Source organism: Furipterus horrens, unplaced genomic scaffold (assembly GCF_987537825.1).
Source record: "Furipterus horrens unplaced genomic scaffold, mFurHor1.1.pri manual_scaffold_4, whole genome shotgun sequence".
Classification (NCBI taxonomy): Eukaryota; Metazoa; Chordata; class Mammalia; order Chiroptera; family Furipteridae; genus Furipterus; species Furipterus horrens.
Window position 1 is genome coordinate 39,562,971 of NW_028327174.1, and position 17,096 is coordinate 39,580,066.

Here is a 17,096-nt window from a genome sequence, read left to right on the forward strand (position 1 = left end):
GATCTACATTCTGTGGCTTGAGCTCTGCCCTGGACCTACTTGGGAGGTTCAGAACAGACACCCAGTGTGGACAAGGACAATGCTATCTCAGGGAAGTACCCTTGACCTACATCAACAAACAGCAAATGTTTCATCATTCATTATAACTTTTACCTCTTGAGGAAGTTCTAGTTTAGAACGGTCAGTTCCTTCCTTTGACTGAAGCCCCATCAGATAAGGGACAGGAGCATCAAGAAAATGTAGCAGAGAAGCAGGGAGGATGGGCACATACACATGCTGCCACTGAAATGGGAACAAAAGTGTGGTGATGCCTTCCGCCACAGTCATCAGGCGCTGATAATCTGCACAGAACAAGGGAAAATGGAGGGGAAGATTCCAAGTAAAAACATCATCACTGCATTGAGCTTGAAAATACCAATTTCCAGAAACATTCTTGTGCTAATAAATAAATAAAATCTTTCTTTACGACCATATAGAAAACAGGTCATTTCTATCCCACCATAATTAAAGAATTAAATGGTTTCATTTGAATGCTTTTAACAGGGCATGGGTAGGTGCTCTGCTTTTGAAACCACTGGTATGTGAATTTACATTCCCTTAAAATGTGGAGGAAACAAGAAGTAATAAAGTTGTTCTTCATACTTCTCCCATTAAAAATGTACCAGAATATCTCTACCGATCACTCTTTGTATACATGTATATCTATACAATTTCCAAATTCAGGGGCTTTTTCTTCTTGTATACATGATTATCCTGATTATATTTTTGTTAGCCTTCATTTCATGGGTATAAGAAATCAACGGATAAATGCATTCATAGCCACACTTTCTATATTAACCCCCAACTATAAAACCATCAAACCTGGGGACAAGGTGAAGGTTACCAGAAAATTAAAGGTTGGTTTTTCATTGTGTTTTGTTTACATGAACTAATTTACCAAAACCCAAAACTGTCTACAATATTAAAGTGCCCTTTCCCCTCAGTTTTGAGATACAGTTGGCTATATTAGTTTTATGTGTACATAATGATTAGATTTATGTGTATATGTATATATTGCAAAATGATTACCACAATAAGTTTAGTTAATATCTACCACCTCACATAATTACAAATAAACTATCCTCTTAAACCACTCTGCATGGGTATATTTTATACAAACATATGTCTGCAATTCCTTTGAGGCAAATATAGTTCAAAATTCAGATTTTTTTTTTTTAATTTAGAAAGGTCATATTAAGCATATGCCATACACATGATTATGTAGGGCAACACCCTGTAATCAAACACACTAATATTTCTGCAGCAAACTATAAGAGTGTCCCGAGTAGGGCAGATAACCAAAGATTAAATAGATTCACTGTGATTTAGGTGTGGTTTTGTCAATAAATGAGCTACAAAAAAGAACATTTGGTTTTCAGGATTTAAAAAAAATTTTTTTTTTATTTCTTAGAATTGAAGAGACAGGATATTGTAGAATTGTAATCTCTCAGAATTCATTGTGCACAAATACAGTACATCTGGGAAAGTAACACTTTGGAGAGTTCTTAAAAAGGTTAATAAGCATTCATTTGAATGCTTTTAAGAGGGTGATGAGTCGGTGGGACACGTCAACATGCTCTGCTTCTGAAATCAATGGTACGAGAATTTACTTTCCCTTAAAATGTGGAAGAAACAAGAAATAAAGTTGCTCTTCACACTTCTCCCATTACAAAGGTATCAGAATATCACTACTGATCACTTCCTTATTTGACTCATTATTAGGACTTAAATTTTAGATGAAAATCTGTTTACAGGAATACTTCTAAAAATCGGATATCAGATGGCCGGAGGTGTGGGGTCAGTCACATGAACTCATGGAGCTGACCAGATTGCCTGAATTGGTGATAGAGGAACACAGGAGCCTCAGCTGAGGCTCAGGGAAGAATCTGGGCTTCTATGGCTGGTACCCTGCCAAGGTGGGGTGTTAGAAGGCTGGTTAAAGGAGATCAGACAATTAAGCTAACCATCACATAGTTAAGACTATCACATAGCAGTCGAAACCTGCCATTATTCTGAATCTGTAAATCTACTGGTAATCAAGCAGATGTTTGAGTTTAGGAGACAAGGGTCTTACATCATAGGCGTGGGACTAGGAAGGGGGAGTTGCTGATCTGAAACCTCTGAAAGCTATTGAATGCTCTGGGTTTAGAAACTAGTACAGTCAAAACTAACTGCAGCTGCCCACCAGCCCACGCCTCCACTGTGGGCTCCTTATGTGCAGAGCAGTATCTTAAAAAAATTTTTTTAAATTATTTTTCTATTATAGTTGGCATTCAAAATTATGTTAGTTTCAGGTGTACAGCATAGTGGTTAGATATTTATATAAATGATGAAGTGGTCCCCACAATAAGTCTAGCACTCATCTGACACCATACATAGTTATTACAACGGTATTTACTATATTTCCTGTACTGTACTTTACATCCCATGACTATTTTGTAATTGTCGATTTGTACATCTTAATCATTTCCCTTTTTCACCCAGTCCTCCCCAACCCCCTTCCCAGTCTGTCCTCTGTATCTATTGTTACCGAGCAAAGAGGGGCTCGTTCACGTGGTGCCTTGGCGTAAGACCCAACAATTAGTTGAGGAAAACGGGTCTTTATTTACAATATTCCAACTAAGGTTGGGGATCTGGGAGCACTTCAGCTCAGAGCCCTGTTCTCACACAAGCCCCAGCACTCCCCTTGCTCCCCAAAAGGTTATAAACCAAAACCAAACCCAATAGTTCCCCATCCGTTATGTCAGCTCTCTCCTTCAGGATCTGGGTGGGGTATGTTGTCTTCAGCCTCCATATAATAGTCCAGGAAAGCATGTGCCGTGTTACACTGGATCATGGTGAAGTCCAGGAAAGGCACAAGTCCTAAGAGAGTATTCTTTCCCTATGTCCTGAGTTCCAAGAGTCCAGATGGAGTCCGGGTCTGCAAGGCAGAGTCCTTGGTGGCTTCGGAGCCAGCTAGAGCGGGCACGATCAAAGCAGCAGCATGTCTGCTTTCCTACTAGCCCAGGCCGCATGGTCGGTTCCTGACTGCAAACTGCACAGCTGCTTGCTGCTTCCCACAGGGCTGCTACAACATCCTCCTACATCATGGCACCCTTCCATTATGTTTCTCTTTCACACGCCATCTCTCAAGGCTGCCCGCCCTTCCTTTTAAATCCTGAAAGTCAGTACACTGTTTGCCCTGGTAGGGGTAGCCCAGCTATTATCTAACTACTAGCTTGCTATGTATATGCAAAGTACCTTAAAAACTGTATTATCTCCTTCCCCCATTCCCCAAACCACAGACTGTGGGGAATATCGGTACCCTGTTTCACTATGAGTTTGTTTCTGTTTTGTCTGTTCACCTACATTGTTCTTTAGATTCCACATGTAAGTGAAATCATATGGTAGTTGTCTTACTTACTGTCTGACTCATTTCATTTAGCATAATACCTTCTAGGTCCATCCATGCTATCACAAATTGTTAAGATTTCATTCTTTTTTATGGCTGAATAAAATTCCATTATACACACACACACACACACACACACACACACATATACCAATTCTTCTTTATCCAACCATCTATCGATGGACATTTGGGTTGCTTCCATATCTAACACTGCAATGAACATAGGGGTGCATATATATTTCAAATTTCTTCAGATAAATATCCAGAAGTGGGATTGCTGGGTCATATTGTAACAGAGCGGGGAGCCCTCCCCAAAGTCACCACAGTTCAGGTTTTGGGGATGAGGAAAGGAGATAATGTAGCTTTTAAGGTACTTTGCATATCTATGGCAAGCTGATAGCTAGGTAATATAACTGTGCTGCAGCCCAGGGCAAAAGGATGGATGATAGGCTTAAAATACTTTTATGCTGTCCCCAGGTAAAAGGGCAGATGATAGGCATAAGATACTTTATATAACAATGACATATGGTGCTCTGGAGCAGCATTTAAAATTAGGGACAGTCTTGATGATGGAGGAAAAGCCACAAGGTCTGAAAGGATATAGACAGAGTTGGCTAGGTCTGGTTTGTAAGGGGGAAGCCATATGGTTTGGAGAGAGTCCACCAGGAGGTCTGGAATAAGAAAGAGGAGACCCACTGGGAAACCTGCCTGGAAAACATGGCGGCATGGCTGATGGCTGATGAGGCTGGATTGCGGGGACCTGCCTAACCAAGCATGGATTAGCGGGAGATGCCTGAAATGCTGGACTGTAACCCGGAATATGGAGCTGTGGACCTCTGTGCTTCTGAAAGATGGTACCTCTGACTGGCATATTGTGAAACTGGCCTGGTTTGGCACGGGGGGGTGGGGCGCAGTACTAAATGTTTTGGGGTGTTTTTGTTACAGAAACGGGTGTTCCAAAAAAACCCAGAGTTTGCGGCTGGGGGATGGGGAGAAGGAAGCAGCTTTTAGAATGCCTCCACATGCCTGAGGCTGGTGGCTAGTGTCTTTTTTATGCAAAATGGCTTTAATGCATCCAAGGCCTCAGGTAGATGGGAGGGGACTTGGACCAGGGAATGGTATGGAGAAAGCACACAGCCTACGTGGGGTTCTGTGAATGGTCAGAACTTCTTACCGCACCCACTGCGTCAGAGGACGTAATCAGGGATTTAAAAATAAGCCGCAGACATTTTAGCCAGGCTGACTGTGTGGATTTGACTGGGAACAGTCTGACCATGTGGATTACAAAAGGACTAACTATGCAGTTTACAAGGAGGCCAAGAATCCACGAGGTTCTGGATTAAAAGCTGGTGGACCCCATAACACAGACAAGGTCTCCCCAATCAGGATTGAATGATTGGCAGCTACTGGTAAAGCTGAACTGTGTTTGGAAAGTAGGGAAAGGGTTTCTCTGACTTTTCTAAAACTAGCCTGGTTTGGTAGGGGGGAGGCAAGGATATGTGTTTATGGGTGTTTTAAAGAACATAAGACTTAATAACAGAAATCTGCAAATAAATAAATCTATATAACTGTTAAATAAACAATTCTTTTTCTTTTCACTAAACTCTGGTATTGAGAGTTATAATTTTGGCGGCGGGCAATCGGGCCCCAAACTAAAGAGCCCGTAGGTTTGTTTTCAATTGGAGCAGCCCAGGGGTTCTGTAACATTTTAAAGGGAGTGGAACATAACGGTAGAAGCCCGCCATTATTCTGAATCTGTAAAACTTTTAAATAAACATTTTCCTTTTCCACCAAACTCTTGTATTGGGAGTCTTGCTTCTTGGCAGTGGGCAATTGGACTCCACAGCTGTTCCAGAACAGCATAGGCTGGGGTTCTGTAACAATATGGTAGTTTTAAAATTTTTTTGAAGAACCTCCATATTGTTTTCATAGTGGCTGCACCAATTTCCACTCCCACCAGCAGTGCAGGAGGGTTCCCTTTCTCCACATGCTTGCCCACACTGTTTGTTGATTTTTTTATTATAGTTGTTCTGACAGGTATGAAGTGATATCTCATTGTGGTTTTAATTTGCATTTTGCAGAGTGGTCTTTTTTAATCTCATTTTGCCCACAAAGCACAGAGCCTAGTTTATAGCCATGGCTAACCAAAATTTACTGACACCACTGAATGTTACTTTTTTCTCCTCTTACTAAAAAAAGAGAGGCCTAACAAAACACACATACACACAAAGGAGTAGAAAGGTATACAGATAAGTAACCATAAGAAGACCAAATCTGGGGAAATGTCCTGAAGATTCTCTTCTGTGGATGTCCACTCAATCAAGGACTGGAGTCTTTTTATTTTTGTAACCACAGCACTTAGCAGAGTATCTGGCACATAATAAATGCTCAAAAATATTCCTGAATAAGTGAATTTATTCATTTAAGACTATGTAATTTTGCTAGTTATCCATAACTTAAATAGACTTGATTAGATTTTGTCCATGTGAGATTAAAGAACCACTAATTTTTCAACAGGAGAAAATGGTAACTCCTCAGACAAGAGACTGTACACACAAAAATCACCTTTCCTGGATATTAATACACTCAATTAATTATGTGCATGCCCAGGCACAATATAAAGGAAATTCAAACAACCATTTACTAAGCCATGGAGATTGTTTACCATACAGAGAACTGTTACCAAGTGACTCATTCTAACTATGTATAAGTGGACTTTATAGGGATTAGAACTACTGTTTAGAAACAATTACCACATTTTAACGTTTTCTTTTTCCTGTATATTAAAGATGTAAAGATTTTAAAGATGAAATATAATGTGGGCTTCCTAAGGCCTTCAGAGTGGGAAAGGACTCTCAGGAAGCTCCCACAGCTTTCTGGAAGTGACTAGAGGATGAAAACACAACCGGCTCCCCATCAGGGAGATGCAGTTCATGTGCCCCTCCGGAAGTTTGAGAACAGGGCTCACTGGAGAGTAAAAGAAAGGAAAACATAACTATATTCACTTCATGTAACTATTTTATAATTTAACTGTATCCAAAATGTACAATATGTCCTATAAAAATGGACTATTACAAAAATAACTTGACCATTCTAATCTATACTTGCTAATTTTAAAAATTACTATTAGTTTTACTCTGGGTTTTTATGGAGTTTTGTTGTCATAAAAAGTTATAGAAATAAACTACTAACAGGCTTCTGGCAGGGCAGTGTTAATTAAAGATTAGTATTCTATAACAATCACTTACCTCCTTAACAACAGGTCAATGTTTGTGACTCAGCTAGCTTCTTAAAAAACAAAACAAAACAAAAAACAAAAACACACACACACACACAAAAAACACTAGCCCTGGCTGGTGTGGCTCAGTGGATTGAGCGTCAGCCTAAGAACTGAAAGGTCACAGGTTCGATTCTAGTCAAGGCACATGCCTGGTTGTGGGCCAGGTCCCCAGTTGGGGATGTGCGAGAGGTAGCCAATCGATGTTTCTCTCCCTCTCTTTCTCCCTCCCTCCCCTTCTCTTTGAAAATAAATAAATAAAATCTTTAAAAAAACACACTAACATCTAGGTTTCAAAAAAGAATTACATTTTTTACAATAATAAATGGGAGAAACAAACTACTTAATAACCCTTAAATAATTTAAAGTAGGGGGATAATCATATTCCACTTTACATACTTCAAACTTCTGAATACCTTATTTATTTATTTATTTTTTTAAGGAAAAGGAGTGAAACTAGTCATTTGGTTAATATAGACTTAGTTTCTGGTCAAGATGGCAGCGTAAGTAAATGTGGTACTTGCATTCTCCCACAACCACATCAGAATTACAACTCAACTACAGAATAACCATCATTCAGAACTGCCTGAAATCTGGATGACTAGAAGTTCTACACTAGGGATTTAAAGAAGAAGCCACATTTAGACTGGTAGAAGGGTGGAGATACAGAATGGGATGATCCCAAACCCCTGTGGCAGATAAAAATCAGAAAGGATATCTCAACTGCTGAAGTCCCCTCTGACAATTAAGGGGTCCCAGACCAACATCAGGCCTTCTGGCCCAGGGTTCCAGTGCCAGAAAGAGAAGTCCCCATAACTTTTGGCTATAGAAACTAGCAGAGATTATCGATGAGGGAGAAGGAGGGCTTATGGAGTCCCACACAGTCCCTCGTAAAGGGCCCACCCACGAACTTATGGCCTCATTCATTCTGAGCTCCCATGCTGGGGCAGCAGCTTGAAAGGCACCAGGGACATATGGGAAGGAAGTGAATTGTTTGACATCGGGGGCAAGAACTGAAGAGGCAGCTTTCTCTCAGACAGAACTGTTGGCAGAGTCATTGCTCCTTTTCTGAGCCCTTCCCCACAGAGCCAGCAAGAGGGTACTGTATCTGAGTCTCCTTCAACCTAGCCAAGGTTGTTAGCTCCACCCGGTTGATTCCCCAAGACGCCACCCCACCCAACTTGTGGGCCCACCCAAGCTATTTCCAGTAGCTTTTCTATATGAATGGCCTCTCTTGGCTCATGCTGCAGACTTTCCTAAAATCTCTTAAACAAGCAGCATCTGGCTCAGTGTGCCCCATATCCCTTGCTAAGTAGCCCTAGGCCCAGCACTGGTGGTAGCTGGCCTTGATTCATAGCTTGGCCTCTCCTGAGTACCTCTCTGCTCAGCAAAGTAGCAGCCATCTGCAGACTGCTCTATAGTTCACGTCCAGAGGCCCAAAGTAGACCACAGGAGGTAGAAGAACTTGGCCTACACCTCCTCCGATGCCTAGAGCCAGTGCACCTGGCAGATAGCTTCAGGTCACATTGAAGCACCATCCAACCATCTTCAGGAGCAACACACCCAAGGGCAGGCTCAACATGTACCTGAGCCCCACTGAAGTAAGTCCTACTCCATGGGCAGGCCGCTACACTGCTGATCCCCCACAGTGGTCCCAGCAAGTCCTCACAGCCCATTGGGTTGGGGGTAAATCACTCCCATTGACCTGCTGACAGAAATCAAGGCTCAACTATAACAGGAGCATGTACACAACTCACATGGAGGTGGGGGTGGGAGTGGGGTTTGCAGTTGGATTGCCCAGCTTGGGTAAATTGGGATGCTAAGGGACATCTAGTACATCAGGCCGCTCTACCAAGCCTGGGAGACATAACAACTATATCTAGTACATAGAAACCAACACAGGAGGAGATAAAGAAACAGGTCCCCAGTGAAAGAAGAAAAATAACTAAATAAAATGAAGGCAAGCAAACTAACAGCTACAGAGTTCAAACCAATGGTTATAATGATACTCAAGAACTTAGCAAGAACTCCAACAGCATTAAAAAGACATGAACACCATAAAATAGAATCAGTCATAAATGAAGGATACACTAACTGAAATGAAGAATTTACAGGGAATAAGCAGTAGTGAAAATGAAGCCTAGAATCAAATCAGCAATTTGGAAGATAAGGAAGCAAAAAACACCCAATAAAAATACTAAAAAGAATGCAGAAATTTGAGGATAGTGGAAGAAGCCTCTGGGACAATTTCAAGTAAACAAATATTTGCACCATGGAGGTGCTGGAAGGAAAAGAGAGAAAGCAAAAAATTGAAAAGCTATTTAAAAAAATAATTACAGCCCTGGCTGCTGTGGCTCAGTGGACTGAGCATCGGCCTGCGAGCCAAGTGTCGCTGGTTCAATTCCCAGTCAGGGCACATGACTAGGTTGCACGTCAGGTACCCAGCTGGGGGCACGAGTGAGAGGTAACCACACAGTGATGTTTCTCTCCCTCTTCTTCTCCTTTTCCCTCTCTCTAAAAATAAAACAAATAAATTATTTTTAAAAAATAATAATAATTACAGAAAACTTCCCTAACCTGGTGAGAGAATCAGACATACAAGTCCAGGAAGGACAGAAAGTCCCAAACAAGATGAACCCAAAGAAGACCACACCAATACACATCACAATTAAAATGCAAAAGGTTAAAGATAAAGAGAGAATCTTAAAAGCAGCAAGAGAAAAGCAGTTGCCTACAAGGGAGCTCCCATGAGACTGTCGGCTGATTTCGCAAAAGAAACTTTGCAGGCCAGAGGGATTGGCAAGACATATTCAAAGTGATGAAGAACAAGAATGTACTCTACCCAGCCAAGCTATCATTTAGAATCAAAGGACAGATGAAAAGCTTCTCAGACAAGAAAAAGCTAAAGGAGTTCATCATCACCAAATCAGTATTCTATGAAATGCTAAAGGGTCTTGTTTAAGAAAAAGGAAAAAATATCAAAAATATGAATATAAAATGGCAATAAGTATATATCTATTAACAGTTGAATCTGAAAACCAAAATAAGGGAACAAGCAGAACAGAAACAGACTCATAGAAACAAAACATTTTGAGGGTTGCAAGATGGGAGGGAGGTTGGGGGGATGGGTGAAAGAGGTAAAGGGATTAAGAAGTCATGTAGATGTAAAGTACAGCATAAAGAATATAATACATAATATTCTAATAATTATATATGGTGGCAGATGGGTATAAGATTTATTGAGATGATCACTTAGTAAGTTATATAATGTCTTAATCAATGGGGTAGACATCTGAAACTAATATAATATTGTATGTTAACTGTAATTGAAAAATAAAAAATGATTTAAAAAAGACAAACTTGGCAATCATTTATTCTGTCAATGCTCTTACAAAAATCCCAAGAACACACCTGTATTTGAATAGTTGGGTTTATTACTCATTGCAGAGAGGAAGAATGCACGCCCTGGGGAAATATGCGACGTCTTAGTAAGAGGGTTTAGAGAGAATCTATTATAGCATTTAGGCTTTGTTGGATAATTTTGGCCAGGGTCTAAGGGAAGTGGAGACATGCTTTGAATTGGATGCTGTCAGAAATCCAGGCAATTCTATCACTGGGTATCTCAATAAAGCTTATCTAAAGACTGAAGTGGGAGTAAAGCTGTGACTGGTAAGGAAGTGAAGTAGGAGTTACTAATTTAGCAAGAGAGGAGGATGTTTGGTATTTTGTGGGCTGCACAGTGACCATATTTGAAGTGGACGTTCTTGTGGACTGTTTATATCCCGTAGTTGTCACGTGAGGCCTGGCTGTGAGAGCTAGATCAGTTCCTGGGGGCTGCTTTTTCCTTTCTTCTCGATTATAAGTCAGACACAGGTGCAAGGCTCAAAGTTTAAAGCAATTAGCTCCTGTGCCAGTGATCTATTTATTGCCTCTCAGCTCCGAATTCACTCAGTACATGGTGTATGGCAATGGACTGGACTGTAAGCATTTCTTTTAGTGAGCACAATGTTAAGCTTCAGCAGTAGAAGCACTGGAGAGACACTGCAGCAGGAAGGGGCTTCTCAGTTCAGGTGTGCAGTGTTTTGTTTGTTCATGCTCCTCTCACATGGCTGATCAGTGGTGCAGATATGTGAGGACACCTGGTGGCACACTGCCCCAGCCACATGCAGAGTAAGCAGTCTCAGCGATGAGCCAGTGGTCACCTTCACGGGACTCTCCTAACACAGATAATGCACACTCAGATCTCACCCCCACAGTGGCGCCCTGACAACTTCTGTACGCCTGTCTGTTCACCACCCACAGCTCACCTGTGCCTCAAGGTCTGTTTTCTACTTGCCCAGTGATTGAGGATTAGCTCAGACCCAGGCAATCCGTTGACCTTCTCCACCACCTGATGACCTGCAATCACACTTTCTTTAATGAGGAATGAACCTCAGTCTTGGGAAGTGGGGCCCCCACTCCAATTCTGTCCTTCCTTGGGTATCCTTTAGAGTTTCCTTCATGTCTTTATACTTACTTTCCTAGTGTAGCTTAATAATTCTTCATATTACACTCCTTTGTTTAAATTATTGCATAGTTTAATCTGTCTCCTGATTGGACCTCGGCTGAAAGGGTTGTAAGCAGTCGAATCAAACCCTAACAGTCTGGTTGATGGAAAAAGTATTCAATCTCATAGAAAACACAAATTCTTAAATAATGGAAACTAGCACCCTGGGCTATTTTCTTGCTTTGACAATGGAAAACTTACACATGGGAAGTAAAGACCAATTTTTCCCTCTCCTACTAGACACTGAAAGATATACATGGCTTATTTTCCCTTCAGTACAGACAGTAGGTCCTCTTGCATAAAGCTAGGACACAAAGAGGGTAAAAATCTCAGGAAAGAGATCAAGAAAGAAAAAGAACCAACCAACAAACAAAACCTGTACTACCTAGTGTTAGGGATAAAGAAGCAAGCCAGTGACTCTCAAACCAGTAGGAGATAATTAACAGATGAATCATGGAAAGGGGGCAAGGAAATGACATTCAGCAGATCCTCACACATATCTCTGGGACCAAAAGGAGGAAGACTGTTGTCACCAAACAGAGAAATGGGAAGATGTAGCTAGATAACTTTGCAAATAAGTTGGAGATAGACCTATACAAAGATTACCCTTAGTTAATCACACCCTGAGTTAAGTAGTTAATCGCATTAGACTGTGAACCTGCATTAACCAGTAATGGGAGAAGGAGAGAGAAGGGGGAGCTAATCGCATTAGTACAAAACCAGTTTTCTTTTTCTACTCCACGTGCACACATGCTCCTGGCTGGCGGTGCGCCCAACTCTGCAGACTCGTGAATAAACGCCTCGCTTTGCTGCTAAAGTCCTGTGTCCCGGTGTTTTATTGTGAGCGTTTCTCACACTAGGAAAGCTGTCTGTCCTGCCCTAACTTTCAGAAGGAAAAAGAGCCTCCCCGAGAATTCCTATCTGCTGGAATTCTACCTGCCATTCCTTGGTCAAATATCTTTCAGGTATGTCTGGAGCCCCAACTCATGGTACTGCGTTTCTCAAAGAAACATTAAGTTGAGTACTTTATTTCAAGTAAACTTGTGTTGCCGGTGAACTCAGATGCCTAGTGAAAGAAAATATAAAGCCTTCATGGAGGAATGTACCCTTGATACACAACCCATCAGATACTGAAAATCATTCTGAGAAAGAATACAAAATATGTATGTTTTATGTTTAAGGAAATTAAAGGAAAAATTAAGGAGTAAAACTGTTTATAGGGCCACTGAAATTAAAATGTTAAAGGAAGGGTTATCTACAAATTAGATACAGGTAACAAAGAGAATAAGCTGGGAGACATACAGAGAAATCACTCAAAATGCAGCACAGAGACAAAGACAGAAGAAGAGGTTGAAAGATATGGGAGACTGAGTAAGATTTATGTTCTTAATTTGTGTTTCAGCAAGATTTAAAAAAAAAAAGACGAATGGAAGTAGTATTTAGAAAAATGATTGAGTATTCTCCAAAACTGATAAAAGGTGTTAGGTTTTAAAAAACACAATGAATCACAAACAGGACAAAAAAAAGAAATCCTCATCTAGATAAATCAGCCAAAATATAGGACACCAAGGACAAACAGAAAATCTTATATAGAGCCAGAGTGAAAAAACACATATTTGACTAAGGAATGACAAATAGTTTTACTGCAATAGATGACTTCTCAACAGCCAAACTGGACACTGAAGATTATAGAACATTATTCTCAAAGTACTAGGAGAAAAAATTTTTTAAAAACCTAGAATTTAATATACATTAAAACCATCTTTCAAAAATAAGGACAAAATAAACACAATTTCAGATTAACAAAATCTAATAGAGAATGCCATCTCACTTAAGAACATCTAAGAATATACTTTAGAAAGAAGAAGCCCGATCCCAGAAGAAATATCTATGATTCGAAATGAAATGTTAATTATCAAAAAATTGCAGCCCTGGCTGGTGTGGTTCAGTGGATTGAGTGCCAGCCTGCGAACCAAAGAGGTCGCCAGTTCAATTCCCAGTCAGGGCACATGCCTGGGTTGCAGGCCAGGTCCCCACTTGGGGGGGCACAAGAGGCAACCACACATTGATGTTTCTCTCCCTATCTTTCTCCCTCCCTTCCCCTTTCTCTAAAATTAGATAAATAAAATCTTTTTTTAAAAAATTGCAAACTGAGTACATAAAATAAAATGTCTAAGTTGAGGGATTATCAAAATTCTGAACTATAACAAATAATCATTTTACAGTATCTATATTTTAAAGGTTCTGATTAACATAAAACTAAGTGTTTGTCTTAATATCTCAAAATTTACCACTAAGAAAAAGAAACTGAGCACATAACCTCGGTACTAATTAAATAGAAAAAGCTGCAATAAAAAAAAAAGAGCATTTCAATTATTTCAAAAAAGACAAAAAAAGAAAAAAGGGAGAAAAGCAAGACAAACAGTTAAAATAAATGAAAATTAATATTTTAGGACTGAATAATGGAAATATCAGATACTAAGACTTGTGGAATGAAGCTAACACAAAACTCAAATGAGTAAGATGCTAAGTTTAGGTGATGTATGTGTAAAGTAATAAGTCCAAAGGAAGTGAAAAGAAAAACCAGAAATTAATAAAACAGAAAAACAAAGATACAATAGAAAGTAGCAAAAAAGGTAAAAGTTCTTTAAAAAGACACCCTTTACATAAGAAAAATAAAGGGGAAAAGAAAGCAGAAACAAAGAAGCAGTATTAGGACCGAAAAGGGAGACCAAACTGAACATAGCAGAGATTAAGAAGATAAGGAAATATCATTAAGACTTTATGTCAATAAGCTGAAAGCATACGAAAATTATTCCTGTATATTGTGAAAGGGGGGGAAAAAAGACTTACTGTGATCATTTTGCAGTGTATAAAAATATCTTATGCTGTACACCTGAAATTAATATGTTATATGTCAATTATACCTCAATAAAAATAAATTAAAAATTAAAAACTAGGTCTGCGCTTCGGCAGCCTTGGAGCCATCAGACGCACTGGAGGGAACAGGGCAGCGCAGGGTCCCAGTTCCCACGTTGCCCACCTGCTATGGTGTGGGCGCCGGGGGCCATGGGCAAGATCCCTGTGCTCTTCAGCTTCTCGGGGTCTTCCTGTGGCCCTCGTCAGCGCCCCATGGCACCCACTATGAGCTGCTCACCCAGAGGTTCCTCAGCCTGTACACAAACCAGCTGACATGCCAGCAAATTCATGGTTTAGCTGCTCTTTCCCTGAAAAGCGGGGTCAGTCCGTGGACCTGCCCACGGGTTTCCCCGAGAACAAGTGCAGCAAGGTATGCCTCCCCGCTGCAGATCCGGCTCCCTCCCCTTGGAAATCTTACATCTTCAAGCACTGTGTTTTTCTTTTGTGATATGCAGGGAAGGTTCAGACCAGCCATCAAGTATTTTGGGGGAATTATTAGTGTGAGACAAAGATTGTTACAAGGGGCCCGGATTTTATGAATTCCAGTTAGTGTGATAGAACAGTATCCTAAAGGTCTTGGAAGCACTGTTAAATTGTTTTGACAGGTACTAACAAAGACCAAGTTTTCAATGGTATTACCAGTAGTAGAACTGGCATTAGCAGAGATTCCTGGAGTCAGGAGTATTGTGTTATTTGGAATAGAAACTCATTTATGCAACCAACAAACAGCTCTGGAGCTAGTAGGCTAAGGTACTGAGGTTCACTCATCTCATTGCTGCTGCCACTTCATCCAGAAGCATGATGGGCAGGATGTTTGCCCTTCAGTGTCTTGCTCAAACTGGGATCACAGTGACTACTATCAAGGCTGTTCTGCTATAGCTGGTGGCTGATAAAAACCATCCAAAATTCAAGGAAATTCAGAACCTAATTAAGGCAAGTGCTCCAGAGTCGTGTCTGCTCTCCATTTGAAGGATTGGTACCCTACTCACCATCAGGTGGCAGGCTGTAGGCCCAAACAAGCTTGTCTCTACTTGAACTACAATGTTAAGTCAAAAAATCGCTCTTTATTTGCGCCTCTTATTAAAACTTAACCAGTCAGACCATTCGGGTACCAGCATTTAGTTACAAATGTTAAAGCCTTCGGGTGCTGCTTACCTTCTTTTTTTCTTTTTAATATATATTTTTTAGTCCTCACCCAAGGACATTTTTTTTTCATTGCTCTTAGAGAGAGGGAAGGGAGAAGATGAAACATCAGTGAGAAAGAGAAGCATTGATCAGTTGCCTCCCATGTACACTCTGATGGGGGATTGTACACGCTCAGACCAAGGATCGAACCTGCAACAGAGGCATATGCCCTGACTGGGAATTGAACCTGAAACCTTTCAGTTACGGGATGATGCTCCAATCAACTGAGCCACATGGCCAGGACAATGGTCTCTTTTTAGTTAATTACTGGAGTGTTGTTTTAAAATCTTTCAAGTATTACTTTAGCTGAATATCTTTACAAGAATCTTGAATATATCTTCTAATAAACTCAGATTTTGGTCAATCTGAGCTTCCGCCAACTGGCTTTAAAGCTGTTGACAAAAGGGAAAATTATGCAGGGACAACAAGGAGTGCCGCTAAGATCTCTGGTCACCAAAATCCCTGGGGGATCAGGGGGGGCAAAACCAAGAAACTCCTGAAATCAGGGGGTATGGTGTGAAGGAGCTGTCTCATTTTGTAGATTAGTATAACCAGCCTCCTGAAGAACCTTTACTAAAATGGAATGAGAGAGTAATTTAGAAGCAGGGCCTTTGTTTTTCAGTGCTGCAGAGTGGAAGTGCATTTGGGTTGATGCAGAACCCACAGCTAACTATAAGGACAGTCACAGATGGCTACCTACGATCCAGACACACAGGTTATTCCCAAGGGAATAGACAGTCGGGTGGAGTGGATGAAAGCTACTGCAGAGTCTGTCTACCCTAGAAGGGGGACTGCCCGACTCCCCCAACAAATGCCAAGTGGAGCACCCCAGGAAGCAATTGATATATAAGCCATGCTGAGTTGGCTTTAGGATAACTGGGGTATTTATTCACGAAATATGGCCATTATCCAGGGCATGATAAATATCGCACCACCACCCTGTGTAAGTACAACGTCACAGTCAGATTTGCTGTCTCAAGCTTCCCCTCACAAACCTTACAGATGCTAATAAAAACATTAAATAATTTAACAAGAAAATGCAAAAAGGCAGAGGGGAGAGATAAGGAACCATCCCAGGCAGGGTGGAAATTTTAAACACTTATTTAAAAAATCAGGTTAATAACCCTGGCTGGTGTGGCTCAGTGGATTGAGCGCTGGTCTGCTAACCAAAAGGTTGCCGGTTCGATTTTCCAGTCAGGGCACATGTCTGGGTTGCGGGCCAGGTCCCTAGTTGGGGGTGTGGGAGAGGCAAGAGATCGATATCAGTTTCTCTCCTTCCCTTTCCCTCTCTCTAAAAATAAATAAATAAAATTTTATTTCAAAAAAGAAAGAAACCAGGTGACTAAACCAAATGTTAACAGAAGCAAAACAAAGAGAAAAAGAAAGGGAAGTGTCAAGAAATTCATCCCAGCAGGGTATCTTTAGATGGTTACTAAGAAATGGGATGAATAAAACGAACATCATGTGGCTGAAACAAAGGTCTTAATATAGCACTACTATTAAGATTAGGTAGACCAAAGGGGCCCCTGCCAATCCCCTTATATTAAAGGTCCCTAAGCAAGTATAGTCTATTTACCTCTGTTTGGAGAAATTTAAAACAAGAAGGCAAAGATTACAATGAGAAATCAGGTCTGGAATTGCCTGGGGGGCAAGAGTCAGAGGAATCAAGATAAAGATAAGACAAAAGGGCCAGGGTCTCCTGGCTCAACCCCCTGCAGGCGACCCAAAGCCTAATGCTC

General features: G+C 40.8%; 1 protein-coding gene and 1 pseudogene across 4 annotated transcripts in view; one reads left to right on the forward strand and one right to left on the reverse strand.

The window, feature by feature from the left end:
• The window catches only part of DENND5B (DENN domain containing 5B), a 170,637-nt gene that overhangs the window by 69,515 nt on the left and 84,026 nt on the right, over window positions 1-17,096 (reverse strand). For all 4 annotated transcript variants that reach the window (XM_090272984.1, XM_090272983.1, XM_090272986.1 and 1 more), the window contains exon 4: window positions 154-341. In XM_090272984.1, the coding sequence (XP_090129110.1) occupies window positions 154-341 (188 nt within the window). The remainder of the gene's footprint in view (window positions 1-153; window positions 342-17,096) is intronic.
• LOC150011556 (isochorismatase domain-containing protein 1 pseudogene) lies at window positions 14,323-15,141 on the forward strand (annotated as a pseudogene).